Here is a 27,801-nt window from a genome sequence, read left to right as displayed (position 1 = left end):
TTTTTGGTTAATCGATCTCTTTGCTTGATGGGGACGATTCCCTGCTGGCGCTGATCGTGTAGCTCAGTACGGAGCTGGGGGGGTGAAGCAGTCGGCCGGTGACGCAGGTGGACTTGTGCTCTTCCCACAGCAAGTGCTGGACCGAGTGAGCCGGATGACCCAGGGAGACCTGGTGATGTCCATGGACCAGCTGCTCACCAAGCCCCACCTGGGCACCTGCCACAAGTTCTACCTGCACTCCTTCCAGCTGGCCAACGGTAAGGACCAGCACACACAGGCCCCCCCCCCCCCCCCCCCGCGGCCTTCCCGCGGGGCAGCCAGCACCTGGGGAGAGCGCGTGTGCGCTGCAGGCTGCAGAGAACACTGGCACAGCATTGCATCACACAGGGCCTGGCTGTGAGATTCAGGAGCAGAACCGATGGATGATCGGACTCCTAATGCAGATAACCTCATTATTTGTAGTGACGTGAATGACGAGCTCTTGCAGGCCTTTCTGCTCTGCCTTTGTGTACCGTTTCAGGTAACATCTGACGTGTCGTGCATGGGCGACGGGATGGTGAGAATCACGTGGTTTTTAATTGTGTGTCTGCTTGATCCCCCCTCTCGCCCCGGTTTCCCCGTCTCCAGAGGAGTCGAAGACGCTCATGTTCTTCGAGGGCTGCCCCCCTCAGCTGGGCTGCACCGTCAAGCTTCGGGGCGCCTCGGAGTACGAGCTGGCGCGGGTCAAGGAGATCCTGGTCTTCATGGCGTGCGTGGCGTACCACTCCCAGCTGGAGATCTCCTTCCTCATGGACGAGTTCGCTATGCCCCCCAGCCTGGCCAAGAGCGGCTCCTTCCACTCGCTGATCGAGGGCGAGGGGCCCGGGGCCGAGCGCCCCGACTTGTTCCAGGCCGGAGACGGGGGGGGCGCCCCAAAGGAGCAGGAGTGTGGCCCCGAGAAACTGCCTGCCATCCCCGAACTGGAGGGCTCCCCGAAAGACGGCAGCCTCACCCAGGAAGGGGTGCCTGCTTTTGGGGCCGAGGCCACATCCTCCCCCAGACCGGGGGACCCCGAAGTGGACACCGCATCCCCCCACCGGACATTGGTGTCCATCTCTCCCGTGCCGCTGTCCGGCACGTCGCTGCCTTTCCTCATCGCTGACGCACAGGACGAGACCGACGGCAAGGACGCCGCCGCCGCCGATGTGGGGGGCGGCTCTGGGGGGGCCCCCGACTCGGAGGCGCGGCCCCGCCTCTTCCGGGACCCCCTGCAGGACGACACGGGGCTGTACGTGACGGAGCACGTGGCCTCGGCGGACGACCGGCTCAAGTCGCACTCCGCGGCCTTCAAGCAGGAGCTGAAGGACGTCATCCTCTGCATCTCGCCCTTCATCTCCTTCCGGGAGCCGTTCCTGCTCACCCCCCGGGGCATGAGGTGCCCCAGCAGGGACTACTTCCCCGAGCTGGTCTACCTCTCCCCTCTGCTCAACAAGGACTTCAAGGAGCTGGACAGCCGCAGGAAGAGGCAGCTGCTGAAGGACACGGCCCCCGCCCAGGCCGCCAACGGCAGCGCGGCCTCCCGGGCCATCGAGGTGCTGCCCTCCCATCAGCTGACCAGCACCCGCATCGCCGAGCACCTGGGCAGCAGCCAGGACCTGGCCAAGATGCTGGCGGACTTCCGGGCCCGGGGCGGCCGGATCCGGCAGAGGGACGTGGACCCCTTCGTGCAGAGCCGAGAGCAGACGGCGAGGGCGGGCCCGAAGGGCGAGGGCGAGGAGGACCGCGGGCAGGCGCAGAACGAGATGGTCTGGGCGGCGAAGGTGAGGCCGGCGGCCCCGGTCGCTCTGCGGCCACCTGGGCACTGGCGGATGGATCGCGTCTTTGAGGAAAAAAAAGTGAACTCATTTCGGCCTCGTTTATTTATTCTGTTATCGCCGCTTTTATTTCTTTGCCGATAACGGCTGGAAGCTCTTAATGGAGCACTTCAGCAGCAGCTGTACTGCCCTCTGCCTTTGCGTTACCCACTCCTCTGCCCCGCCCACTCCTGTACTGCCCTCTGCCCCACCCACTCCTGTACTGCCCCGCCTACTCTCCTGCTCCACCCCAGCCTCTAGCTCCCACTGCCCTGCCCCGTGCACTTCTGTACTGCCTTTCCCTTTGCACCCTGTCCACCGCCCCCGCCCCCGTACCTGCTTGCAGACCCTGCACCAGGAGTAGTTGAGGATGGTGTGCTGGTAGCCCGGCATGGGGGAGTGGATCGCGTCTTTGAGAAAAAAAAAAAGTTAACCAATTTCAGCCTCGTTTATTTATTCTGTTATCGCCGCTTTTATTTCTTTGCCGATAACGGCTGGAAGCTCTTAACTCGGTTGTGTGCCGATCCGGGGATGCGCAGCAGGTGTTGAATGAATGGTGATCAGTGATGGTCACTGATTAGCAGGGATAGTGTTGCTGTGGTTGTGCATTTCGTGCCCTTTCAGGAAATGAAGCGAGCTCTTGTGTTCGCTTGTACGAGACGGCCTGTTTAAGCCTAACGCACCGGTGCCACCGGCCTGTCGGCACGAGCGCTGTCGGTGTCTCAGGGGGTAACCATGTGCTTCGGTCCTGCAGATGGACTGCCTGAACCCTGTCAACCACCAGCGCCTGTGCGTCCTCTTCAGCAGCTCCTCGGCGCAGTCCATCAACGCTCCCCACCCCTGCGTCAGCCCCTGGTACACGCCTCCGCCCTCTCGCTTCGGTGGTAGCGCACCAGGATAGTGGCTCTCGGTGTCGGGGGGGGGGGGGGGGGTGTCCGGTGGAGGGAGGGGTTAGTCGCCACAAGAAAACGACTGGATCAATTTGGGGTGCGGCGACGTCAAGTATGGATCACGTTATTCACTCTCCCTTCCTTCTCCCCAGGATCGTTACCATGGAATTCTACGGGAAGAACGACCTGACCCTTGGGGTGTTTTTGGAAAGATACTGTTTCAGGTAATACAAACACATGCAAGAAAAATGAGCCATGGGCGAGAGAGTTGTCAGAACAGGGGAGTGTTTAAAAAGCGCTCGGTGATGACTGCTTTATCCTGACACATTTAGATCGTCTTCCAAAGTGACCCCCGTTTAAAAGCGTTTCCATGTCTAGGCCCGTCGGCAGGTGTGCAGTTTTGGGGTTCAGTTTACAAGCCCCCTAGGATGGTGTGCAGCCGCAGCGGCAGAGGAACGCCGTTGCAGCCAGGTGCGAGGCGGTTGCCGAGGGTAACCAGCAGCTGCCGTGCACTCTGTCTCCTGTGTGTGAAGCAGGCCCTCGTACCAGTGCCCCAGCGCGTTCTGCGACACTCCCATGGTGCACCACATCCGGCGCTTCGTGCACGGCAGCGGCTGCGTTCAGATCGTGCTGAAGGAGCTGGACTCCCCCGTGCCGGGCTACCAGCACACCATCCTCAACTACTCCTGGTGCAGGGTCTGCAAGCAGGTACGGGGGTGGGGGGGGTGGACAGGGTGCAAAGGGAAAGGCAGTACAGAAGTGCACGGGGCAGGGCAGTGGGAGCTAGAGGCTGGGGTGGAGCAGGAGAGTAGGCGGGGCAGAGGAGTGGGTGGGGCAGAGGGCAGTACAGGAGTGGGCGGGGCAGAGGAGTGGGCGGTGCAAAGGCAGAGGGCAGTACAGGAGTGGGCGGGGCAGAAGGCAGTACAGGAGTGGGCGGGGCAGAAGGCAGTACAGGAGTGGGCGGGGCAGAGCAGTGGGAGGTGCAAAGGCAGAGGGCAGTACAGGAGTGGGCAGGGCAGAGGAGTGGGCGGTGCAAAGGCAGAGGGCAGTACAGGGGTGGGCAGGGCAGAGGAGTGGGCAACGCAAAGGCAGAGGGCAGTACAGGGGTGGGCAGGGCAGAGGAGTGGGCAACGCAAAGGCAGAGGGCAGTACAGGGGTGGGCAGGGCAGAGGAGTGGGCAGCGCAAAGGCAGAGGGCAGTACAGGGGTGGGCGGAGCAGAGGAGTGGGCGGTGCAAAGGCAGAGGGCAGGGCAGAGGAGTGGGCAACGCAGGGGCAGAGGGCAGTACAGGAGTGGGCGGGGCAGAGGAGTGGGCGGTGCAAAGGCAGGGGGCAGTACAGGAGTGGGCGGGGCAGGGGGCAGTACAGGAGTGGGCGGGGCAGAGCAGTGGGAGGTGCAAAGGTAGAGGGCAGTACAGGGGTGGGCGAGGCAGAGGGCAGTACAGGGGTGGGCGGGGCAGAGCAGTGGGAGGTGCAAAGGCAGGGGGCAGTACAGGAGTGGGCGGGGCATGGGGCAGTACAGGAGTGGGCGGGGCAGAGCAGTGGGAGGTGCAAAGGCAGAGGGCGGCAGAGGAATGGGCGGGTTGGGAAGGAGGAGGTGAATAACAGCAGGTGACGGCAGGCAAACCCATCTAAAGCGAAGACATTATGAAAAAATGCTGACGGCTGCCGCAGAGAGCCCATGAGCACAGCAGAGTTTTGCAACTCCTTCTTTCTAGGTCACTCCGGTGGTTCCCCTGTCAAATGACTCGTGGTCCATGTCCTTCGCCAAATACCTGGAGCTCCGCTTCTACGGTCACCAGTACACACGCCGCGCCAACGCCGAACCCTGCGGCCACTCCATGCACAAGGATTACCACCAGTACTTCTCCTACAACCAGATGGTGGCCTCCTTCAGGTCAGCCTCCTCCCATCTTCCCCAGCTACATATTATTACATCAATACTAACCACAATATAAAAATCAACTCCAGATCGATCAGTGTGTTGCAGCTCTGTACTTTTTAAATTATGGAGGGTTCATGCATGATGATTTGAGTTACTTAATTAAGTTTGAAGTCTTTATAGAGCTGCAGAGTTTGCTTTAATGTAGTAGCTGTGGGATGCTCATGTTTTTGTGTCCTGCTGTGGTTTCCTTCCTGCCCTGTGTGACTCTTAGCTACACCCATGTAAGACTGCTGGAGATCTGCCTTCCTCCGCCCAAGATCTACATCAAACACCAGGGCCCCTCCAAGACCACACTGCTGCAGGATCTCAAAGACTTCTCCCAGAAGTACGTGCTTTCTTGTTTATTTTTACTTTCTAGATTGCTTGGTCATCCTTTGAGGAACGTCCCACAGACCAGGCTGGCTTTCCTTGGTTCCCTTGAAAGCTCAGAGGAACTGTCTGCCGTTTTCTGCTCTGTTCCCAGAAGCAGCTCTGAGGCCACACTTTCTGTTAACGCTGTGAAACCAGCTCTGAGGAGGAAGTGATGTCGTTGGATGTGGCTTTGTCACGTTTTTTTTTCGCTTGTGTCCCTCACTGGCCCTGTGCTCTGTCCCCAGGGTGTCCCAGGTCTATCTGGTCATAGACGACCGCCTCACGTCCTTGAAGACCGACACTTTCAGCAAGACGCGGGAGGAGAAGATGGAAGACTTGTTCGCCCAGAAAGACGTAATTTCCTTTTCTAGACCTTTGTGATTTTTTTTTTAAGTGCTGGGCCGTGTGGTGCAGTGGTCAGGCTTGTGCGATCGAATCAGAGGTGAGCTACTGCTGTGGTACTCCTGAGCAAAAACGTCACCCACGTACTGGAGCTCCAGTACAATAGCCAGCTGTAGAAATGGTGATACACAGCAAGTGTAAGTTAATTAGGATAAAAACAAACCAAATTAATTTGGGTTTTTGCGTTATGAAACCATTATAAAGTAGGGTCTCTGCACCGAACCCTTGTGAATGTAGAGAACTGCCACGAACAGCCACATTTGCATGTAATCAAGTCTGTACTGTTACATAATGTACTACAGCATGCATATATAGTACGTAAGTAACCCTCCTTGACATGATGAGGTATTAATGCCTTGGCTTTCTGTTAATTTAAATAACATTGATCAACTAAAAGTAATCCCAAACTTACATCGATCATGATAATTTCATGAATGAGTCAAATAAACAGGAGTTCCTCGTCTGCATCCAGCCTGCACTCTCTGTCTGGCTCTGTGATCGGCCCACCCCACTGTAAAGAAACAGGCAGTAAAGCTGTCGGAGGGCTTGTAGCGCTGTCTCCGGTCTATCGATCCCCACGCTGCCGACAGAGCCAGGACCTGCAGAAACAAGGGCCGGCTGGCATGCAGATGCTGTGTAGAGGGTATCTGGGCAGGGGGCCGGGGGTGACTCTCTCACCAGCTGTATTCCCCTCACAATCGCAGTCTCAGTCGCCAACGTGAAAATTGCGGTTAACCGCCGTCAGCTTGGTTTAACCCAGTTCTGCTCTTTTTTCCCCGTAGACCCTGTTGGCCAGACTGAAGTTTTAAATGTTAAATTTGCACACGTCGAGACCCTACAGTATATCCATAATTAATACATTTGGAACAAGTAAAGGTTTATTCCAGGCTGAAAAGAGAAGAAAGGAAACGTGTCGGCTGTGGAGCCTTCTTCAGGTGTGACACACAGCTGAAACGTTGTTTCCTTTTCTTCTCCTTTCGGCAGCCTGCGCATGCTGATGCAGCTGCCTACTTGTATTAATCATTTGACCTTCAATCACCTGATTCGGATTATTTCCTTTATTGTGCTAAGTAAACTGGGGGTACACATTACTATTTCATGCACAGATTTTTATTTTATTTCCATTTCATGCACCGTGATATCTTAAAACACCAGATTGGTAAATTCTTACCCTCTGGCTCTCGAGGAACGGGGCGTGATCGTGCTGGGGCCAGCGAGCTGGCTCCCGGCCCGTGTCCGTTGCGAATCGCAGTGGGTTGACGCGCCGTCCTGCGTCCGCAGATGGAGGAGGCGGAGCTGCGCAACTGGATCGAGAAGCTGCAGGCGCGCCTGCTGTCCTGCGGCCTGGACTCCCCCCAGCAGCTGCAGGCCGGGCTGGAGTCCGTGGTGGCGAAGAAGCAGGGCCTGTGCGAGATGCTGCAGTCCTGGAACACCCGGTGAGGAGGAGGAGGAGGGTAGATCGCTCCCCGCAGCGGCCCTCGCTTAAGACGAAAAAACCGTCTGCCGAAATACTTTCCGAATGAGCTTTCCTGGCTCTGCCTAAAGTCGGGCCCCAGGCTCTCTTCCCCCCCCATCCCATGACGGTAAAGAAGAAAATCTCTCTTAATTAGATACCGTCTCCCAGTCACTCGCTTGCTGATGCCTCTAGTTCCAGTTAGCAGGGTTCGAGTCAGGACCCTGATGTCCTCCTCTGCGCTCCGTCGCGGAGAGAGCCTCACGGCGCGCTGTTTCCCTCGCAGGCTGCAGGACCTGTTCCAGCAGGAGAAGGGCAGGAAGCGGCCGTCGGTCCCGCCCAGCCCGGGGAAACACCGGCAGACCGAGGAGAGCAAGGTGAGCAGGGGTCGTCTGGGCGAGGGCCAGGGGGGGGTCCCAGAGGCACGAGCGGTGGCCGCAGGCCAGATCTTATTGGTCTCACGGTCTCCCTTTCAGGACGTATGTCTTGCAAACGCATACGCTTCCGTTAGCTTCTTCTGGTCCCTCTTGCTGACATTGGTTGCGTTCCAGAGCTTGGCTCGTAAAGGTCGAGAAACGGGCAGGTGTTGCCCGTCCGCTGCTCTTCCGGCAGGGGCGAGGCATCATGTGCCCAGTGGAACGGGCAGCGTCCAGGTGACCGTGTCCTCTTTCGTCTGACTTTCGGGCTTCTGGGAACACTGGTCACCTTCCTGTAGAGAGTGAACACGCGACTCTCCCGTGTCTTCGCAGACGAGCGTCCTGGAGTCTTCCCCACGCAACCCCTCCCCCGTCGTGCAGAAGGAAGAGAAAGGTGAGGGCAGGTCTCGGCGTGGCGCCCCGGTTCGGCGGTCGTCTTGGTTTCAGGGCACCTGGCTTCGTTTCCCCGCTGTCTGCCGCTCTCCCCAGTCTCCCGCCAAGACCCCCCCCCCCAGGCCAAGGGCCACGAGGGACGTTATTGGACCTAAGTGGCCTTTGAGTATGCGACTGGCTGACCGATTCCAAAATCTGTAGGACAGCCAAGCTCTGCTCCACTGGTCACGACTGGCGTCAGCTGAACTCGCCCCCTTTCCCAGGCTCCACGCCGGAGGAATCATTCTTCTTTTGTGTCTCTGTGTGTCCTGTGCGTCAGAGGACCGCCACCTGACCAACATGTCCTCCAGCGTGACCTCGTCCTCCGCGCTCCAGCTGCCGTCGCCGGGGGACGCCGGCTCCGAGCCTCCGTCGGCCGGCCCCTCCTTCCCCGGCGCGGCTGGCCCCGGCGACCAGGACTCCGCCAGCTTGACAGAGGGTGCGTACCGCGCCGGGCGCCGGGCGCTGGGCTCTGCCCGCGGGTGCGCCGTCTCTGACGGACGGTCTGTCCTCTCTAGACGTGTTCGACGGGCACCTGCTGGGCTCTGGCGACAGCCAGCTGAAGGAGAGGTCCACCATGAAGGCCATCCTTGCAAACCTGCTCCCGGGAAACAGCTACAACCCCATTCCTTTCCCCTTGTAAGTTATTTTACTCTCATGTCCGATTGTTAGGGCTCTGACAGATTCTGCACAGGAACCTTGGAACGTCTGATAAGCCGTGTTTACTTGGCGGACAACGCCCGCAGATATTCCTTGCCTCGGCCGACCTCGCTGGGCTGCCCGAGCGCGGTCTTCGGGCAGGCGGGGGCCCGCGGGGCGCGCGCGCGCGGTGGGCTTGCCGGAGGGCCGGCGTGCTCAGCGGCCTGCCTGCCTGTGTTTTGTCGTGTTTGTGGCAGTGACCCGGACAAGCACTACCTGATGTACGAGCACGAGAGGGTGCCCATCGCCGTGTGCGAGAGAGAGCCCAGCTCCATCATCGCCTTCGCTCTCAGGTATGGACCTGCACTCGTCTCCCTGTGGGGGCTGGAGCCCGTCTCCCCTGTCCCTCAGTTTGCCTGGCCTGTGGAGGGGGGGGCCGGGGGCCTGAGAGCCCGGGGGAGGGCGTGAGTTTGGGTCTGAGGGCCTGAGAGGGTGCAGTAAGTGCCTTGTTTGCCACCCTGATGATGCTCCGTCTCCTCAGCTGTAAAGAGTACAAGATGGCCCTGGAGGAGCTCGCCAAACCCGCCGCGAAGACCACAGCAGAGGAGCCAGCGCCTCCCGGCAGGTAGGGCTCATGGCACCTCCAGCCCTGCCTGGTTTTCATGACACCTTTCTGGCCAGGTCTCGGCAGCTCAGCAAAGCAGGGCCTGGCCAGAGCTGGGCTGGGACACCTGCAAGCCAAGCCAGGCTGTTGCTGCTGTTGGTTCCCTCTGGACCAGAATTTCCACATCAGCGTCCCAGTGAGCTGTAGAAGGTGCTGCCCTGCGTGGACATTAAAATGAGGTCCTGACTACTTTGCTATTAGAGGTCCCATGGTGCAATAACTACGGAAGGGGTGTAAACCCCAGTGTTGATGTATAAAGCCAGGAAGAATTTAACAGCCTGTTCTTCCTCAAGTTCCTCCTTCAATCACCTGGTGCAGCAGTTTCTCACTCCTCCCCTCATCTGCTGTTCAGCAGGGCCGCTGATGCACAGTGCTGTGTGTCCAAGAGGTCATACTGCTCTTCGGAAATGGATGAATTGGTACCCTCCCATAAAGGACTCCCCAAACTACACAGGGGATTCTCTGGGATGGAAAGCTCACAATAAACGCAATTATGATCAAGTCATTTTCAGGATTGTTAAATAAAATAAATAATTAAGCGGATCACGGTTCTGCAATTACTACAGAAGTGTTTGTAGACTAACAACGCGAGGCGCTTGACTCTGTTTGTGTTGGGCTGCAGTGCTGGAGAGGGACGACTGAAGATGAGCAGCCCTGCCAAACAGAATGACACAGCAGCAACCCAGCTGGGCCGCAACGTGGAGACAGACACCCTCAGTGAGTGTGACCCCTGCCCCCTGTGTGACCTCTCCTGAGTGCTTCTACGCAGTCAGTGACCCCTCTCACTGTGAACAACCCCAGCTACCTGGGAGAGCTCCAGGCAGAGTGTTACCCTTCTAGTTGGTAAATCAGAAGCTCATTCTACAGCTGTAAAGACCAGAGCTCTTGCCTGTTGCCGATTCTTTCTTTTGGCCTCTTGCCCTCGGTTTCAGAAGACGGCGACGCAGGAGACAAGCAGAAGAAGCAAGCAGGGAACCCACACATCGAGCTTCGTGAGTGTCTGACCCCCGCCTGCTCCACCCCTCCCGGCCAGATCGTCCTCGCCGCTCAGGTACAAATCCCCCCAGCTTAAAACTTCCCTGTGACGTGCTTCTCCTCCCAGAGTTCTCGGACGCCAACGCCAAGTTCTACTGCCGCATCTACTTCGCTGAGGAGTTCCACGCCATGAGGGCGGAGGTCATGCAGAGCAGCAAGGAGGACTTTGTGCGCTCGCTCTCGCGCTGCGTCAACTGGCAGGCCCGCGGGGGCAAGTCGGGGGCCGTCTTCTACGCCACCGAAGGTAAGGACCGCCCATGGCATCCTGCGTGGCTCGTGCTGCCCTGTGAGCTCGCCGGTTCGGGTGGCGTCCCCAGCCGACTGTCGCAGCGACCGGTCAGACGCGGCGGCGCGGCTCGGACTGGCGCCGCAGAGGTGTGGGGGCGGGTCGTTCAGGACCGCTGGCTTGAGGAACGCCTCTCCTCCAATCGGATCAGTGTCGTGCCCCTGCACGGAGCTGCGTTTCCTGCGACGTGAGACAAGACGAGTGGCGCAAACACAGGCGGCGTCACGGCCTCTTCCTCCCCGTGTGCGGGGACGAGGTTCGAAGCCATGAGCCGGGGTGTGAAAAACACACGACTGGCCCCGTCTAAACTTGAAAAAAGGTTCCTTACCCGGCAGCTGGCCCGGGCAATGTATTCTCCCGGAATTTTTAGTTCCGGCACATTGTGGGGCCAGTGTTTAGCCAGATTGCACGCACGAACGCTGCGGTGCAGTAGGTACACATTGAAACTCCCCTCGGTGACCTGTGCGGGCCGCCCTGACGCTCTCTCCTCTGCTCTGTCTAGACGACCGGTTTATCCTGAAGCAGATGCCCCGTCTGGAGGTGCAGTCCTTCCTGGACTTCGCTCCCCACTATTTTACCTACATTACAGGCGCCGTGCAGCAGAAGGTATTTCGCTCTCGCCTTTCCTCTCCACTCGGTGGTCTAGTGCTGTCATTGTGCAGCAGGAACAAGCTGTTGCAGCCAGAGCTCAGACCATTGCATCACCCACTGACCCTGAAGAAGTCTGGACCACTGCAGTGTTGACGGCCTTCCGTATCGGCCAACGGTGATCGTTTATAACGTGTTTCAGAGACCGACTGCCCTTGCCAAGATCCTAGGTGTCTATCGGATTGGCTACAAAAACTCCCAGAACAACACGGAGAAGAAGCTGGATCTGCTGGTCATGGAGAACCTTTTCTACGGGCGGAAAATGGCTCAGGTGAGCACGCGATACCCTCCTTGGGTCCTGGCCTGCTCGGTGCACCTCGGCTGCTCTGCCGCCGCCACCGCGAGGCCAGTTGACGGTACCTCCCCGCGCTGACCTCTGACCTTTGCCCCCCAGGTGTTCGACCTGAAGGGCTCGCTGCGGAACCGCAACGTGAAGACGGACTCGGGGAAGGAGAGCTGCGAGGTGGTGCTGCTGGACGAGAACCTGCTCAAGCTGGTGCACGACAGCCCGCTGTACATCCGCTCGCACTGCAAGGCCATCCTGCGCGCCTCCATCCACAGCGACGCCTACTTCCTGTCCAGCCACCTCATCATCGACTACTCGCTGCTGGTGGGCCGCGACGACACCACGGACGAGCTCGTCGTGGGCATCATCGGTACGCCCGCACACGCGCCCTGCCGCTAGGCGCCAATTTCCTTTACTGCTGCCCCCTCTGAACTTCACCTGCCCCCCCCCGCCCAGAGTATATCTCTTCACACAAAGGGTTGTTGGGGAGTGGAACAAGCAATCCAGCCGTGTTATTGAAGCCAAAGCCCTGGTTTGTTTCGAGAGAGAGCTGGATGAGTTTTTCGGGTAAAGTTTTTTCTAGCTACGAGAAAGAGAGAGTGGGCGGGCTGCGTGGCCCCGTCTCGTTTGTAACTGTTGTTGCTTTCTCGTGGTCTCGTGTCTGTTTAGCTCTCGCCTACACGGCGCATCAGGGGAAAATGGGTCGTCCCATTCCTTGGGGAGAGGGGTGTTCACGTCGAGTTAACTGCAGCTCCCAGGCACACTTGTTTCTAAACCCGTCTTCATCCCTCACTCATGACAGACGTGTGCGCACTGGGCTGCTCAGGGGTCAGGGCTCTGCTCTGCCAGCAGATCTAGGCTAGGGGGTCAACCAGGTCTTTGAGGGGATTCAGTTGCACCCCTGTTCTCCAGGGATCAGATGGCTGCTTCCTTCCCCCCCACAGCAACCTGTGACTGACTCGTTTGCTTTTTCTTTCCAAAGATTATATCCGGACATTCACATGGGACAAGAAACTGGAAATGGTTGTAAAATCCACAGGAATCCTGGGGGGCCAAGGTAACTGGTTCTGTCTCATTGATTGTCTGTTTCAATGTCCTGAAGTCACCTGATTTTAAAATTTATTGCTTTTCACTGTCGTTATCCTTTTCTAAAGCTAATCAGGGTGCCAGACTTAAGCAGGTTTGTCTGCTTCAGTTCCCTGGCTTTGGAAGTTAGTTTTTTTGTTTTTCTAGGTATGAATTAAACAGTCTTGGAGATTTGAATTTAGAAGAGGCCTTAGCCATTGACCCAGTGATACTTTGTGTGTGTTTGTTAATATCGGTGCCACACAAAAGTGTGCAGATCACACTGGAGTTGTCTTTCCAACCAGGGGAAAAGGCAGCCAGGGAAAAGTACCATTGTAAATACTTCTGCTATAAAACTGGTTCTTTTGTATCTGTCTCGACCATCACCCGTTTTGGGTTGTATCTCTTCTTGACCGTGTTTTACTCGATTTCTTGAGGATTACAAACTCCAGGACATAGATGTCTGACCATTTTTGTATTTCGTCTTTTTTTTTTTTCCTCATGGTGTCTGTGAAATAGAAGTGCTCTTAAAACCCCTTCAAATTAGGACTTAAAGTATAAAGCTGTGCACTAGGTGGCGCCACTGTGCGGGTACTGAATTGGTCACTGTGCAGTTTGCAGAGGGGGTGTAAGGTGGCTTGTGTAAAACTGGCCCTGGTGTGAGAGTGTGTGTGCCCGTGTGATGGACTGTGATGGACAAGATGGACTGGCGTCCCGCCCAGGTTTTATCCTGCCTTGTGCCCATTGCTTGCTGGGATAGGCTCCGGCTCAAAAAAGAATGGACGTAACCTGTTCTGACATTAAAGAGGTGCTTCTGTTTTGTTACCAGGCAAAATGCCGACGGTGGTCTCCCCTGAACTCTACAGGGCCCGGTTCTGTGAAGCCATGGATAAGTACTTTCTCATGGTTCCGGACCACTGGACCGGACTCGGCGTGAACTGCTGAACACGAGGGACGCCACAGGAAGGAGGCAACTGGATTCACTTGAAATTTCACTCGGACAGAAAGCTAGACTTCAGTTTTGCATCGGAAATGCTGTACTCCTTGTCGGAAGCTGGAAAAGCACAAATGAAGCAGAGAGTTTGCGTTTTAATTTGCCACCATGTCGTGGCTCACTGAGCAGGTGAATGGAGCACCGTTCCGCAAGGTCTGCTTTGTCCTGCCGGGATCTGAAGAATCCTTATTTGGAAGGCACGGGAAATATGACCTTGCAAAGGACAAAGGTTTGCTGGAAGCTCTCTCTCGCACCAGGAGCAGCATGGCCTATCATTCCTGGAGCACACCTCTCTTTTTTTTTTTTTTTTTTTATGCACTGCTGGAGACCTCGCTGGGACAGCTGGCCGGCGGATCAGGCTCATTGGGTGATCATGTGCTCGGGGGAGAGCAAGACACTGGTGCATGGCAGAATGATGACGTCGCCACCAGCCTGTCCTCACCCCAGTTCAGCTGCTCTTCACTCTGTAAATCCTCAACTGGTAAGACATGATGAAAACCTGTCTTTTTAAAAAAATCTGTATGTACAGAGCTTGTACACACTGTGTATTATAATAGGTTGGCTTGCATCCGGGATGTTGCGGTGGCACGTTTGCTGCGATCTCGGCCCGGTTTCTGAGAATTGTTCCTTTCACGATGGGCGGTTCTCATCGTCCTCAGACTGACTCATTCCTACCAGTCAAGTGGACCTGAACCTCGCTGCTGCGGCGCCCCACTGAGGGGGATAGAGGATCGGCTCCGGTTCGCGGTCCCTTACTGCTGCACGCACCAGAGCCAGACTCCTGCGAGACACACCTTCCCAGCTCCGGCGACGCCGTGGCACAGCGTGTGGATTAGAACCTCAGGATTCCTCCGGCGTCACTCCCCGAGCGAGACGCAGCTGCTGAAAACGTCTGGGCAGAACAAAGTGCCACCAGCTCCCCTTCCCTCACGTGTGGAGGAAGGGAGTTCTGCAGCAGGGATGGCCCAGGCTGGAGCGCTGTGGCGGATCGCCTTGAACAGTTCGTTCAGTAAAACGATCGCCCTGAGTAATGAAGTCATCTGGTAGGAATAAAGAGCAGGGCTGGCCATTGATGACTCGAGAGTGTACTCCTATGTCCCGGGGGAGAGTTCGGCTCGTCCTTACTCCGATGCTTGAGTGTCGCAGAAGCTGGTCCATCTGTGAGCGGAGGGGATCTCTGCCGCGCTGCTCACGGTGAGCGCAAGAGGGAAAGGTGTGTCTGTAACGATGCCAGTAACTTTGGTGCTATACTGCACGTAATGTGTGTGTATGTATTTACAGTCTAATTTATATTCACTGTGTATCAGGGCGTGTGAAAATGGGTACAGTAAGGCTCAACAGTGTGTCTCCCTCTAAACGGACACACAGATTCGGGGGTCATGGCTGTGCTCCTGCCCCACATGGGCCAGATCTTGCCCGTACACAGATTTTACGAAGGTGCTGCTGGGTTTGCAATCCAGGTTAAGCTGCACCTGAAGAACAAGGAGGAGGGATATCTTCTCGAGGAAAAAAAAAATAGATATTTTTTCATTTGATTTATAAATGAAAGAAGAATATGGATTTACATTTAGACCCTGCGTGTCAGAGCTCATATAGGCGTGAGCTCTTGCATGTATAGTCTGTATGGATTTATGAATATTAAAATAAAAAGTTAAAATAACTTTAAAAAGGGGGCCCAAATGCAAGCTGCTATTTGGTCATACAGTTTGTACTGTTGCATATGGCACCATACTATACATCCTGTCCCAGCAATCGCTGTCCATCACGCCATCCTGTCCCAGTAGGCCCATACTGTCGCATTCGCTGTCCAGCACGCCATCCTGTCCCAGCAGCCCCATACTTTCGCAATCGCTGTCCAGCACGCCATCCTGTCCCAGCAGCCCCATACTTTCGCAATCGCTGTCCAGCACGCCATCCTGTCCCAGCAGGCCCATACTGTCGCATTCGCTGTCCAGCACGCCATCCTGTCCCAGCAGGCCCATACTGTCGCATTCGCTGTCCAGCACGCCATCCTGTCCCAGCAGGCCCATACTGTCTCATGTGCTGTCCAGCACGCCATCCTGTCCCAGCAGCCCCGTACTGTCTCATGCGCTGTCCAGCACGCCATCCTGTCCCCAGTTGTCCCTGTCCCAGTCTTATATCATACATCATATTGTCCTAGCACTATATAGCACTATACTATCCCACACAGCACTACCCTTTATACCATACTGTCCCATAAGCATTATAATTTACAGCATATTGCCCTTTATAAGCACTATACGGTCATACACCTTGCTTTCCCACCTACCCAGTCGCAGTGCTATACTATACGTCACATTGTCCCTTATAGCCCTATACTGTCTTAAACCTTTCTGTCCCACACAGCACTATACTACACCTTACTGTCCCACACAGCACTATACTACACCTTACTGTCCCATAGGCACTATACCCACAAGAGTAGCTTTCAGGTACTGCTTCCTGTTCTCCTCCTGAGCTCCTGAAAGAGACGCCCTGTTCCTGATTGGCATGGTTCTCTGTGCTCCAGGACGTCCTGTGTTGCCCCATGACCCCCCAGCCCATGTCCGGGTGAGTCGCACCCCCTGCCTTCCTGCCCTCCCGAGTTCACACGACTGCTGCAGTTGGTACACTGGTTAAATTATAAAGTATCTTGCCTGTATTCCACACCTCCAACGGAAATTATTCCAAAAATGAGTGTTATTGATAAAATAGCTCTTATTAAAGAAAAGTATAATATTTGATGTATTTTAACTTTAAGTGTCATTTTTAATGTGCTTGGAGTGGTGGAGATACTGAGGACTGGTCTTCGACTTATCCTGAAGCACAAGAGTAGTGTAGACCAAGCCTGAATCGAGTCGTGAATTTATACTTACAATAAAAACAAGGTGACGAAAAACAGAATTGTTCTTTTTTTGGGTTGGTAGCTGCGTCAGCATGTGAAGGCTGCAAAGGAACAGGTTGTAGGTTTATTCCATGCTGAAAAGAGAAGAAAGAAAACACAACGTTTCGGCTGTGGAGCCTTCTTCAGGTGCGAGGGCTCCACAGCCGAAATGTTGTTTTCTTTCTTCTCTTTTCAGCATGAAATAAACCCATTACCTGTTCCTTCATTCCATAGTGTCCTACATGTGTACTTGTGTATGTAAGCATAGGCACAGACACATCTTACAATATGGAGTATAACAAGATGTGTGTTTCCCGTTAGAAACAGGATTCCTTACACCAAAGGAGGAAAAAAACTCCACTGTTGCTAGAATGATAGGTTCCCAATTATGATCAAGTATGGGAGGAAGCGTGGAGTGAGATTTTTCAAGAAAGTGACCCTCCAGGCTGGGATGGTTTGAAAGCAGTGTTCCAGCAGGGGGCGCTGCCTTGTCACCAAAGTATTATTAATTGGCCATGGGAAAGGACCGTGTGGCATGTGCTTCTCACCCTTCCCCTAGCACAGCTGCCCCTCCAGCTGAGGCTGGAAGCTGTGCACACCCAATCCCTCTGTCCCTGAAATCTGCTGATGCATAGAAAGGGTCTCAGGCTACCACCTATACCCTATATATACACACACGCACACACCCCAGCCCAGAGGCCAGCCCCGGCGCAGGGCGTGGGAACTGTGTGCGCAGCGAAAACGGACACTCGGACACGCAGCTGCAGTCCGCCCCCAGCTGGCACGTGCCTGCGCGCCCGGGAGAGTACGGGAGTCTCGGCGCAGGAGCAAGAATGAGACGGCGGACACAGTGAGCCAGGGTTTTATATTATAATTATTCGATTCATAGAAAACACAGCTCGCAGGGCCGAGCGGCGGTCTGGCTTGGACTGCTGCAGCAGGACCTCCGGCGAGAGGCGCGCACGAGCTCGTCGGATTGTCACAGGCTCCCACCGCCAGCACTCGGGCGATACGGATGGGCCGGGCCCGCTGCTGCTGCTGCAGAAGTTCTACTTCCGCCTGCAGCACTCTTAAAATAACTGCAAAGGTTGTTTCATTTTGTTTTTTTAAGTTTCATATATTCTTGAAGTTTTAATTTTAATATTATTTGCTTCTAGTCTCCGCTGCACATTAAAACAGGTATTACAAAACAAGATTTAATTTCATCCTCGTTAATTCAAATTGACACACCCCCAAACACATATACATATACACACACACACACGCGTGCGCACTTGTGCAAATGACCAAGTTTTCACCAGAGGCTGGCTAACAATCCTCAGGGAGAGAGAGGGGGAGAGGAGAAGGGAGGTTAAAAGACTGTGAACTGGTCCTCTCCCCCTCTCCCTCCCAGCTGGAATGGCTCTAGAGAAACAGACGGATGAAACTGCTTTGTCGCACGCGAACACGGACACTCTCGCTCTCGCACGGAAAAATACACGTCAAACATGTGTCAAAAAAAAAATTACAAAGAGATGTACAAGGCACTGGACACGTTTGAAAAAGACTGGCACGACACTGCAGCTGAAGCAGATACCCCAGGAGGGGAGGGGAGGGGTGGGTGGGGGTGGGAGATCACAGTTGGCACCTACCCCTGTCACGTCTGTAGGTCCAAGGGGGTTTTCCACGAAGGGACAGCGTGGTTCTTTTTTATAGGTCTTTCTGTACTCGATTCGAACAGGTGGGGAACTGATCCCGCTGGGGTGCACCCTTCCTGTCCTACAGGATTGGTTCACCTCGGTTTTCTGAAACCGTACCGAGACCCCCGCCTGACAGCTCAGTTTCACATGTGACCCCTCTCGCAGCAGCCTGATCCCCCCCGACGCGCTGCAGGCCTCCAGCTCCACTGCTGAACACCCGCCAGCAACACTTCTGCTGCTCCATCACAGGAGGTGCGTTCTCTCCCGACGGGCCTCGGGGCTGAAACCAAGCCTTCCCCTTTCCCTCTAGTATATTCAGTATTGTGGACGAGCCGGGGGCGCGGGGCACAAGCTGCCCCGCCACGTTGCCGAAGCCGATACCCCGGCTTCCTTCAGGCAACGGCTGGCTGAGATCCTCCAGTCAGGACAAGAGGCACTTTACACACAGTGTGGTGGGAGCATGGAACAAGCTGCCCAGCCCTGTGGCTAAAGCTTGCAACCATTTCATTCACAAAAACAGCTGGCTGAGATTCTTGGATCAATTCACTACTAAGTACCGGGGGGGGCCAGATGCGGCCCCTAACAGAGCCTGCTGTATTTTCAGGGGGCCTCTATCCACCCCCGGGCCTGGGGGGCACACTGTCCTGGGATTTTCATTCCACTCCAGACTTTTAACCAGACCTGAGTGAACTGGGCTCCTTGAGCACGGTTTCCTGGTCTTTACTCATGGAGGGCTGGGAGTCGGGAGCCTGCGGGTCTCCTGCTCCAGGAGTGAATGGCGCAGGGGACGGGGATACAGCCCCACTCCGACACCGTGCTGGCACAAGGGGGGGGCGTCCAGCGATTTGTTTTTTGTACTCGTAACGTCTGGCCACAGCAGAGGCCACGCTCACCCCTCGGGAAGAGTCACCCCAAGGGGGCTGCGGTAACCCAAGACCGAAGTCTCCCCGCGACTGCACGCAGGAGAGAGGAAAGAACGGAAAGAGCAATGGACAGTGGGGAAAAACGGGAGCGAATCCGGAGCTGCAGGGAAGCTGCGGTCCCCGGCCGAAGTACCGTTCCCGGAGCTGTGCAGGAGGGGGCCCTCCCCGGGACTGGGCCTGACTTCCACTCATTTCACATATTCTTAGAACACCAGTGGGATTAAAAACACCCTCCCTGCGCTAAAAAATAACCTAAAATCATCTCTAGGAACGTGTGAAGATGCTGTATATAAATACACAGGGCACAGCAGTGCGGTAGGAGAAAGAGCACACCCACCCCAGGACACGGGCCTGGCCCTATCTCTCCCTCTGCAGCACAGCCTGACCGCAAGAGCGTCTGCGTCAGGCCCTGCTCCAGGCCAGCGCTTCCAAGGGGAGGGCGTGTCCGTGTCCGCTGCCGTTCCGGGCCTGGGGTCGTGTCCTTTCCACGAGGCAAGGCAGGGCACATCTTCTAAGTCCTAAAATCTGAATCGAGTTAAAATGGGTGGCGCTACCCCACCCACCCACCCTCCAGCGGAGGAGCGACCCCGTCAGGCCGCGCCCGGGGCGCCTGGTGGGGGAAGCAGGATAAGTGCTCATCGGTTCTCTGGCCAGTCCATCTGCTTCAGCCCCGGCCACAGGGACGAGGGGACGAGGGGACGAGGGGACGCTGGGGGCGGGCGGTGTCTCCGCGCTCGTCTGCAGCCCCCCTCCTGCTTCCAGACACACACGCCTGTCCGTGCCCACAACCCCCGCTCGTCCGCAAAGGCCCCTGCCCTCCACGGCCACCTGCAGGGGGCGCCACGGGCTCAGAAGGTCTCGGAATCGGAGTCGTTCTCGGTGGTGTCCCCCTGGCCCTCGCTGGGGGGGCCGGAGGCGCCGGCGGGGCTTGGAGGGGACCGAGCACCCCTGCCGCCCCCCCTCCCGGCTATCGGCGCCTTCAGGAGGGAGCCAGGGGAGGGCGCTCCGGAGCTGCAAGGGGAGCAGAAAGGCATCATGGTAGCCAGAATGAGCGCCAGGCAGTCAGCCACCTCTCTGTTAGGAGCACAAGCCAGAGCGGGAGTGAGACCTGGGGGAGAGAGACAGGGAGGGGCGGGGGGGGGACAAGGCAGCATCCCGTTAGTGAGAGACACAGCCGGCCCAGGGAGACAGACACAGACGGACACGGACCGAGAGAGAGGGGGAGGGAGTGTCAGAGCCGAGGTGAAAGGAGCAGAACTGGACACGTGCACAGAAGACGGGTCAGAGTGGGACAGAGACGGGAGACACAAGACCAGCCAGATGCTTTTTCTCTCCCTCAGACAATCGGACACAGGGAGGCAGGCCTGCTGCCATGCTGTGGTTAGACAGGGCGCTACACAACGACACTGCATGCAGACGCCATAACTTGTACTGAGGAATATTGGCGTGGGGCGACGGCAAGCGGTCTGCTTCTGAGGCGTCGGCCTGTCTCGCTGTCGTGTTTGAACGGGCCGGCGTCTCACGTACCGTTCTCATCCTGAAGCTGGACACTGGCCCCTCGGGACAGCAGCTCCTGGACAACGTGCTTCAGTCCACTGCGGGCAGCCAGGTGGAGAGGACTGGGAGAGAGAGACGGAGAGGCTTCACTGCACTGCAGTGTACACAGAAACAGACCACAGAGACGAGAGTAGAGCCGGAAAGAAGACGCACAGCAGAAAGACAGACACAAACGCGCCTCGAATACTCACGTCTGCAGCGCTGCATTGGCGGCGTTGATGAGGTTTGGGTCTGTCAGCTTCTCCAGAATTAACAGAGCACACTGCTCCTGCCCCTTCACAGAGAGACAGAGGGGTTAATGCACACTGCTCCTGCCCCTTCACGGAGAGACAGAGGGGTTAATGCACACTGCTCCTGCCCCTTCACAGAGAGACAGAGGGGTTAATGCACACTGCTCCTGCCCCTTCACGGAGAGACAGAGGGGTTAATGCACACTGCTCCTGCCCCTTCACGGAGAGACAGAGGGGTTAATGCACACTGCTCCTGCCCCTTGGGCCCGAGCTGTGACAGGTGTGTGCAGTCACTCGATGGATCTTAAGCGTCTGTAATGCTCTCAGCAACGTGCCTGAGACAAGAAGGAAATGATGCAGAGGCACTTGAAAGTGAACTGCACTGAGACAGCCATCATCATTATTAAAAACTGCGCCCCTGGGTGGTGACTCACATTACTGCAGGCCAGGTGAAGCGCTGTGTTCTTCTTGTGGTCTGTGAGGCTCAGGTTGGCCTTTGCACTTCCTACCAGCTCCCCTGAAACAACAACGGTACAACACTGTAACACAATTTGACACAACAACGAACACAGCACTGGTGAGACACAGCGATGGGAATTCATCAAGAAAGATGGTGAGACTGACGGCACAGGCTCAAACAGGCAGTCAGACACAGTTTGAGAGGCAGGCAGAATGTGACAGCGGAAGACCGCTGGACAGCTCAGCATGTAGAAACAGTCAGGCAGTTCCAGACAGTGAGAGCCACGGCGTCACGAGGAGCCAGACCGAAACACTCAGAAAGAGGGAGTTACAGATCGAGGCAGGCCGTAGAATACACAGCAGGGCGGGACTCGTACCTACAGCCCCGACGCTGCCCTGCTCCGCCCCCATCATCACCGCGCTGCGCCCTGATTGGTCCACGGCGTTCCCAGATGCCCCATGGGACAGCAGCAGCTGCAGGCAGTCCACGTGGTCCATGAAGGCTGCTGCGTGGAGAGGGGTCCTGCGGGGAGAGGGAGGGGGAGACAGCCCAGCATGTGATCTCCTGTCCCAGCCTGAGGAACAGCGACCTGTCTCCCAGTAATGCTCCACATGTTTGCATGTAAATGTCTTATGACGTGTCTGTATTGTAAATGGCTGTAGATTATATATTAATTGTATGTGCTTTGGCAACACTTGATTTATTTATTGGTCAGTATTTTTCTCAGACATCTCCCTTACCTTCCCTTGGCATCACTGCAGTTAACAATGTCAGAGCCCAGAGCATCCAGCAGCATAGAAGCACAGGCCTCATGGTTATTCATCCTGTAGGGCACAGCACACAGCAATGTCCAGTACAGTACTGTACCATTATACACACAGCACACAGCAATGTCCAGTACAGTACTGTACCATTATACACACAGCACACAGTGCTGAACACGCAGCAATGTCCAGTACAGTACTGTACCATAATACACACAGCACACAGCAATGTCCAGTACGGTACTGTACCATTATACACACAGCACACAGCAATGTCCAGTACAGTACTGTACCATTATACACACAGCACACAGCGCTGAACACGCAGCAATGTCCAGTACAGTATTATACACAGAGCACAGCTACTGTATCAGTCAACATAGCACAGCACTGAGCACAGGGTCCAACACACATATATGCTGTATATAAACAATGCAATACTCATATACACACTCACAGCTACTGGATCTCACAACAACACAACTGTACACTACAAACACTCACACAACATACACTCATAGCTACATGATCACACAACAACACGACTGTACACTACACACACTCATACTGTAGCTACAGGATCACACAACAGCAGTGAATTCAGCTGAAGTCGCGTCAGTGACACTCACACTGCGCAGTGCAGTGGGGTGAAGGGGTTCCCCTCGAAACGACGACAGGCCTTCTGCTCCAGAAGCACCTCGACACAGCTCTCATGACCTGAGGAAATGTGGACACCAGTCAGACTGTGTCTGTGTAGCTGTGTCCAGTGTAAGTCGGTGTATCAGTGTGTGTTCAGTGCAGTATTGCTGTAGTCCAGTGTGTCAGTGTGTTCAGTGCAGTACAGCTGTACTCAGTGTAAAGCCAGTGTATCAGTTTGTTCAGTGGGTGTCCAGTGTAGTACAGCTGTACCCAGTATAAAGACAGTGTGTCAGTGTGTTCAGTGCAGTACAGCTGTACTCAGTGTAAAGCCAGTGTATCAGTGTGTTCAGTGTGTGTCCAGTGCAATACAGCTGTACCCAGTATAAAGCCAGTGTATCAGCGTGTTCAGTGCGCGTTCAGTGCATTACAGCTGTACCCAGTGTAAAGCCAGTGTCTCGGTGTGTTCAGAGTGTGTTCAGTGCAGTACCGCTGTAGCAGGCCCAGTGCAGTGGGGTGTAGCCCCTGTTGTCTCGGAAAGGGGGCGAGCCCTCAGACAGAGCGATGTTCAGCAGTTCGTTCAGGCAGGAAGCGTGTCCCCCAGCGGCTGCCAGGTGCAAGGGGGTTCGTCCGGCAGCGTCCCCCACACACACGGCCGCCTCCTGCTCCAGCAGGCACTGCACGCACTCCTCCTGTCCGCACAGCAGCTGGGAGAGGGAGGAACAGTGACTCCGCGGCACGGGCCCGGCCACACAGCTGCTGGGACAGTACGGAACGTCTCGTCGCTGCGTCAGGACAGCAGGACAGCAGTCCAGACCAGTCACTCACCCAGAGGTGCACTGCTGACAGTTCAGTCCAGTCACTTCCAGAACAGAGCAGTGTTGGTGCACTACAGTCCTGTCTGGTCTTCTACAGTATAGAGCAGTGTTGGTGCACTACAGTCCAGTCTGGTCTTCTACAGTATAGAGCAGTGTTGGTGCACTACAGTCCTGTCTGGTCTTCTACAGTATAGAGCAGTGTTGGTGCACTACAGTCCTGTCTGGTCTTCTACAGTACAGAGCAGTGTTGGTGCACTACAGTCCTGTCTGGTCTTCTACAGTACAGAGCACTGATAGTGCACTACAGTCCTGTCCGGTCTTCTACAGTACAGAGCAGTGTTGGTGCACTACAGTCCTGTCCGGTCTTCTACAGTATAGAGCAGTGTTAGTGCACTACACCCCAGTCTGGTCTTCTACAGTACAGAGCAGTGTTAGTGCACTACAGTCCAGTGTGGTCTTCTACAGTACAGAGCAGTGTTAGTGCACTACAGTCCTGTCCGGTCTTCTACAGTATAGAGCAGTGTTAGTGCACTACACCCCAGTCTGGTCTTCTACAGTATAGAGCAGTGATAGTGCACTACACCCCAGTCTGGTCTTCTACAGTATAGAGCAGTGATAGTGCACTACAGTCCAGTCTGGTCTTCTACAGTACAGAGCAGTGATAGTGCACTACAGTCCTGTCCGGTCTTCTACAGTATAGAGCAGTGTTAGTGCACTACACCCCAGTCTGGTCTTCTACAGTATAGAGCAGTGTTAGTGCACTACACCCCAGTCTGGTCTTCTACAGTACAGAGCAGTGTTAGTGCACTACAGTCCAGTGTGGTCTTCTACACTACAGAGCAGTGTTAGTGCACTACAGTCCTGTCCGGTCTTCTACAGTATAGAGCAGTGTTAGTGCACTACAGTCCAGTCTGGTCTTCTACAGTACAGAGCAGTGTTGGTGCACTACAGTCCAGTCTGGTCTTCTACAGTATAGAGCAGTGTTGGTGCACTACAGTCCAGTCTGGTCTTCTACAGTATAGAGCAGTGTTAGTGCACTACAGTCCTGTCCGGTCTTCTACAGTATAGAGCAGTGTTAGTGCACTACACCCCAGTCTGGTGTTCTACAGTATAGAGCAGTGTTAGTGCACTACACCCCAGTCTGGTCTTCTACAGTATAGAGCAGTGTTAGTGCACTATACCCCAGTCTGGTCTTCTACAGTATAGAGCAGTGTTAGTGCACTACACCCCAGTCTGGTCTTCTACAGTATAGAGCAGTGTTAGTGCACTATACCCCAGTCTGGTCTTCTACAGTATAGAGCAGTGTTAGTGCACTACAGTCCTGTCCAGTACAGTGTACTGTGCCTTATCACTAACCCCAATGTGCAACGCAGTGCGGCCTTGTGAATCCGCAATGTCCACACTGGCCTCTCTCTCCAACAGCACAGACACAGCATCACCATGACCACCCGCGACTGCCAGCATCAGGGGTGTCCTGAGGGTCAGAGGGCAAAGGTCAGGGCTCAGCCTCTCTCTGCAGATCCTCTATACTGAAAATAATGCGTCCAATGGCAAAGGCTCTACTTTTGCTGTGAACACTACCAGCAATTATGAGACCATTATTCATTATACTCTTTAACAGCTACTAATTCTGCTACTAAACTACCATTAATGACAACAATGCAATGCAATACGTTTTTCATGGCGTGCATAAAATAGCCATCGCCTTCCCCCATGTGCAGTATGAACACAGTTGATAAAAGAGAGACGAGGGTGGTGGTGGAGAGACTCACTGTCCCTGAGAGTCCACGGCATCTACCACATCTGTGCTGTCAGCACCCTCTATCAGCAGTCGCAGGCATGACGTGTGGCCGTTCATCGCTGAGGGTGGGAGGCAGAGTGAGGGAGAGGGGGAGGAGGAGGGGGAGGGAGAGAGAGAACAGCAGGAAAAGAGTGAGTGCTGCTTTTTCTCACACTGTAGGACACACCAAGACACTGCAGAACTGCAGCCCTGGGTTCAGGAGCAACTTTCAAGAGGGCACAGTCAGACTTATTCTGCATGTTGAAGTCTGTACTGATGAGGAACAAGTAAAGGTTCATTCCAGGCTGAAAAGAGAAGGAAAGAAACACAACGTTTTGGCTGTGGAGCCTTCCTCGGGTGTCACCTGAAGGCTTCTCAACACCTGAAGAAGGCTCCACAACCGAAACGTTGTGTTTCTTCTCTTTTCAGCCTGGAATAAACCTTTACTTGTTCCTTTGCAGCCTACGCATGCTGACGCAGCTCCCTGCTTGAACTAGCTCGGTACTAATAGCGTTCTCCAAAAGCACTTGAACTGAGCAGAAGGTGAGCCCTGTATCCCAGATGTCTGGGCCACGACATGAGCTGACTGTGACTGGGGTTCCCCAGGACGTGCTGGGCTCTGGTGGGCTCTGCTGGGCTCTGCTGGGCTCTGGTCCGCCCAGTCAAGGCCGCAGTGCTTGTGGAGCTCACTGAGCGACAGCCAGCTCTGACAGGTGGGCTCGTGGGACAGAGCAGACAGAAACCCTGGCCCCCCTGCACCGAGAGCATTACCAGCGAGGTGCAGCGGTGTCCTGCCACACACGGTGTCTCGGGTGCTGGGCGAGGCGCCCTGGCTCAGCAAGGTGTGCACACACTCCACGTGGCCCCTCAGCGCCGCCAGGGCCAGGGGGGTCCGGCCCCCCTCGTCCACCCGCTCGACCTCACAGCCCCCCTGCAGCAGCACCTCCACCGCCTGGGACTGCCCGTGGTACGCCTAGGGAACAACAGGGGGCAGCGTTGAGCGCCATGCAGGTCGGGCACGGCTACACCGCCCCGTCTAAGGGGGACACCCGCTCACACCCACCGCCAGATGCAGGGGGCCCCTGAATCCAGGGGAGCCCAGGTCTTCCAGCCGAGTCTCCTCTCGGTCCAGGAGCTGGAAAACAAGCACACAGCGCCGTCAGAGCCAACAGCAGGCAGAGGGGACACGGACAAACTCCACCTGCCACAACCCCAGCCTTGGCTACAGGCTCGTATGCAAATCGCGCCAGTGAAAACACACTGACTATCAGATCAAATTCATATCTACGCAAATCTGTCACAATAGGGTAACATGCCTATAACGTCTAGCTGCCGACACCAGTTTGCACACGAGCTATGCGACAGGCAGCTTGCAGATCTCAGTCTCTCGGGAATCTCTACAGGGCACAGAAGATGCACCGCAGGGGGGGAGAGAGAAATCCATCTCTGTGGAGCACTGCAGGGCTGTCAGAAACACATGGCTCCCCGCAGGAAGTACAGCCAGACGAGAAACCAGACACGGGAGGCACACATGTCCAGAGTGACACACTAGAAAGACCCTCCTCCTCCACACAGAGGAGCTCATGACTCCTTAACCCTGCTGCCAGAGACTTGCACAGCTGCTGGGTCCTCGCTGGCCTCTCTGCGCTCAGGCTAGAGATGTGAAGGGCAGCTATTGTTCATCTGTGATCAGGGGGCCTCCTATCCCTGCTTGGGGGTCTGAGCCACACAGAGCCACACAGCCCCAAGAGGACAGGCCGCAAGTCATGAACTGAACCATCTTCCAGACCCGCAAATGGGATTTGGTTAATTTGGTCATAGTTCTAGATCGGTGTAAGATCGGTTTTATTTCCTGAGTTGATGCTTGAGGATAGGCCCTGTGGAAAGCGTCTCACCAGCTCCAGGCAGTGCCGGTGTCCGTAGGCCGCGGCGTAGTGCACGGCACTGTAGCCCTGCCGGTCTCGCAGCGTCGCCTCCGCCTCGCTCTGCAGCAGGAACTCCAGGCACCTGCACGCAGAGACAGACAGCTGGTGAGGCAGCGGAGCCTCGGGGCGGGGGGGGGGGGCGGGGGGGTCTCGGGCACCAGCGCGCCGGCGTCGGCAGGGGGAGCACACGCGCTGCGTCGGATCGCCGGGCCGCACCGGGGACAACGGCCAGGGTGCAAGCGTGTTGAGAGAGAGCGGGTAGCGTTTACACCAGATCACTGCAAGACACGGCGCCGGGCGTGGGTGTTAGTACACGCGCACAGCCTGCTCGGACAGAGGCTCACAGGCACAGAAACTGGGGCTGAAGAAGGGAGAGGGTTCATCCTGGAAACACAGACCGAAACAAGCGTTTTACAACACTCTCACAGTAAACAGGCTCCCCTCAGGGCTAAAAATCTGAATTGCAAGAGCAACATGTCAGAGCTCTGTCTTGTAATTCTGATGATACAGCAATCAGCAAACTGAAGCCCATAAGACAGACAGCAAAGAAGGAGAAATCAACATCATTCGATACAAGTGCTCAGGACAGAACGCCCCATGAGCTAAGGAATGTGGACCACAGGAAGAAGATTCAGACACCTGAGGAACTGTATGAGTCACATGAGCACACAGAGACACGAGGGGGTTATTCACCCTGGTGGAGCCAGGATGATCCAGAGCCACAGGCAGGAAATCCAGCTAGGAATGGGACAATACGAAGTCATCACTATCATTCTGCTAGCGGTTTACTGCACTGCAACAGATATTAA

The 27,801-nt window shown here is 55.6% G+C and overlaps 2 protein-coding genes across 14 annotated transcripts in view; one reads left to right on the top strand and one right to left on the bottom strand.

Annotated features, from left to right (window-relative positions):
• The window catches only part of pikfyve (phosphoinositide kinase, FYVE finger containing), a 37,356-nt gene extending 21,116 nt beyond the window's left edge, over positions 1-16,240 (top strand). The window contains exons 19-42 of one of the 4 annotated variants that reach the window (XR_015926338.1): positions 131-257; positions 628-1,799; positions 2,587-2,687; positions 2,875-2,946; positions 3,256-3,430; positions 4,439-4,617; positions 4,877-4,990; positions 5,262-5,370; positions 6,700-6,854; positions 7,158-7,248; positions 7,621-7,681; positions 8,000-8,158; positions 8,238-8,358; positions 8,616-8,711; positions 8,900-8,983; positions 9,645-9,739; positions 9,955-10,014; positions 10,125-10,301; positions 10,846-10,949; positions 11,134-11,262; positions 11,386-11,647; positions 12,260-12,334; positions 13,172-13,817; positions 13,996-16,240. Coding sequence is in view for 3 of the 4 variants with exons in the window: in XM_088605879.1 (XP_088462005.1) it covers positions 131-257; positions 628-1,799; positions 2,587-2,687; positions 2,875-2,946; positions 3,256-3,430; positions 4,439-4,617; positions 4,877-4,990; positions 5,262-5,370; positions 6,700-6,854; positions 7,158-7,248; positions 7,621-7,681; positions 8,000-8,158; positions 8,238-8,358; positions 8,616-8,711; positions 8,900-8,983; positions 9,645-9,739; positions 9,955-10,014; positions 10,125-10,301; positions 10,846-10,949; positions 11,134-11,262; positions 11,386-11,647; positions 12,260-12,334; positions 13,172-13,287 (3,834 nt within the window). In the remaining variant the exon portion in view is untranslated. Of the gene's footprint in view, positions 1-130; positions 258-627; positions 1,800-2,586; positions 2,688-2,874; positions 2,947-3,255; positions 3,431-4,438; positions 4,618-4,876; positions 4,991-5,261; positions 5,371-6,699; positions 6,855-7,157; positions 7,249-7,620; positions 7,682-7,999; positions 8,159-8,237; positions 8,359-8,615; positions 8,712-8,899; positions 8,984-9,644; positions 9,740-9,954; positions 10,015-10,124; positions 10,302-10,845; positions 10,950-11,133; positions 11,263-11,385; positions 11,648-12,259; positions 12,335-13,171 lie in introns of all 4 variants that reach the window. The other 3 variants (XM_088605880.1, XM_088605881.1, XM_088605879.1) reach the window with 3 other exon arrangements.
• An 836-nt stretch (positions 16,241-17,076) lies between these two features.
• ankrd44 (ankyrin repeat domain 44) overlaps positions 17,077-27,801 on the bottom strand; it is a 32,185-nt gene continuing 21,460 nt past the window's right edge. For 8 of the 10 annotated variants that reach the window (XM_088605889.1, XM_088605892.1, XM_088605894.1 and 5 more), the window contains 13 exons: positions 26,963-27,074; positions 26,131-26,202; positions 25,839-26,040; positions 25,060-25,147; positions 24,644-24,761; positions 22,960-23,176; positions 22,463-22,550; positions 21,810-21,893; positions 21,446-21,591; positions 21,044-21,126; positions 20,571-20,653; positions 20,350-20,441; positions 17,077-19,930 (listed from right to left, as the gene is read on the bottom strand). In XM_088605889.1, the coding sequence (XP_088462015.1) occupies positions 19,671-19,930; positions 20,350-20,441; positions 20,571-20,653; positions 21,044-21,126; positions 21,446-21,591; positions 21,810-21,893; positions 22,463-22,550; positions 22,960-23,176; positions 24,644-24,761; positions 25,060-25,147; positions 25,839-26,040; positions 26,131-26,202; positions 26,963-27,074 (1,645 nt within the window). In that variant the 3' untranslated portion in view covers positions 17,077-19,670. The other 2 variants (XM_088605888.1, XM_088605890.1) reach the window with 2 other exon arrangements.

The sequence above is a fragment of the Lepisosteus platostomus genome, chromosome 14 (assembly GCF_059453375.1).
Source record: "Lepisosteus platostomus isolate fLepPlt1 chromosome 14, fLepPlt1.hap1, whole genome shotgun sequence".
NCBI lineage: Eukaryota > Metazoa > Chordata > Actinopteri > Semionotiformes > Lepisosteidae > Lepisosteus > Lepisosteus platostomus.
The sequence above is the reverse complement of the archived record's forward strand: the minus strand, read 5'-3'. Positions and strand labels throughout refer to the sequence as shown.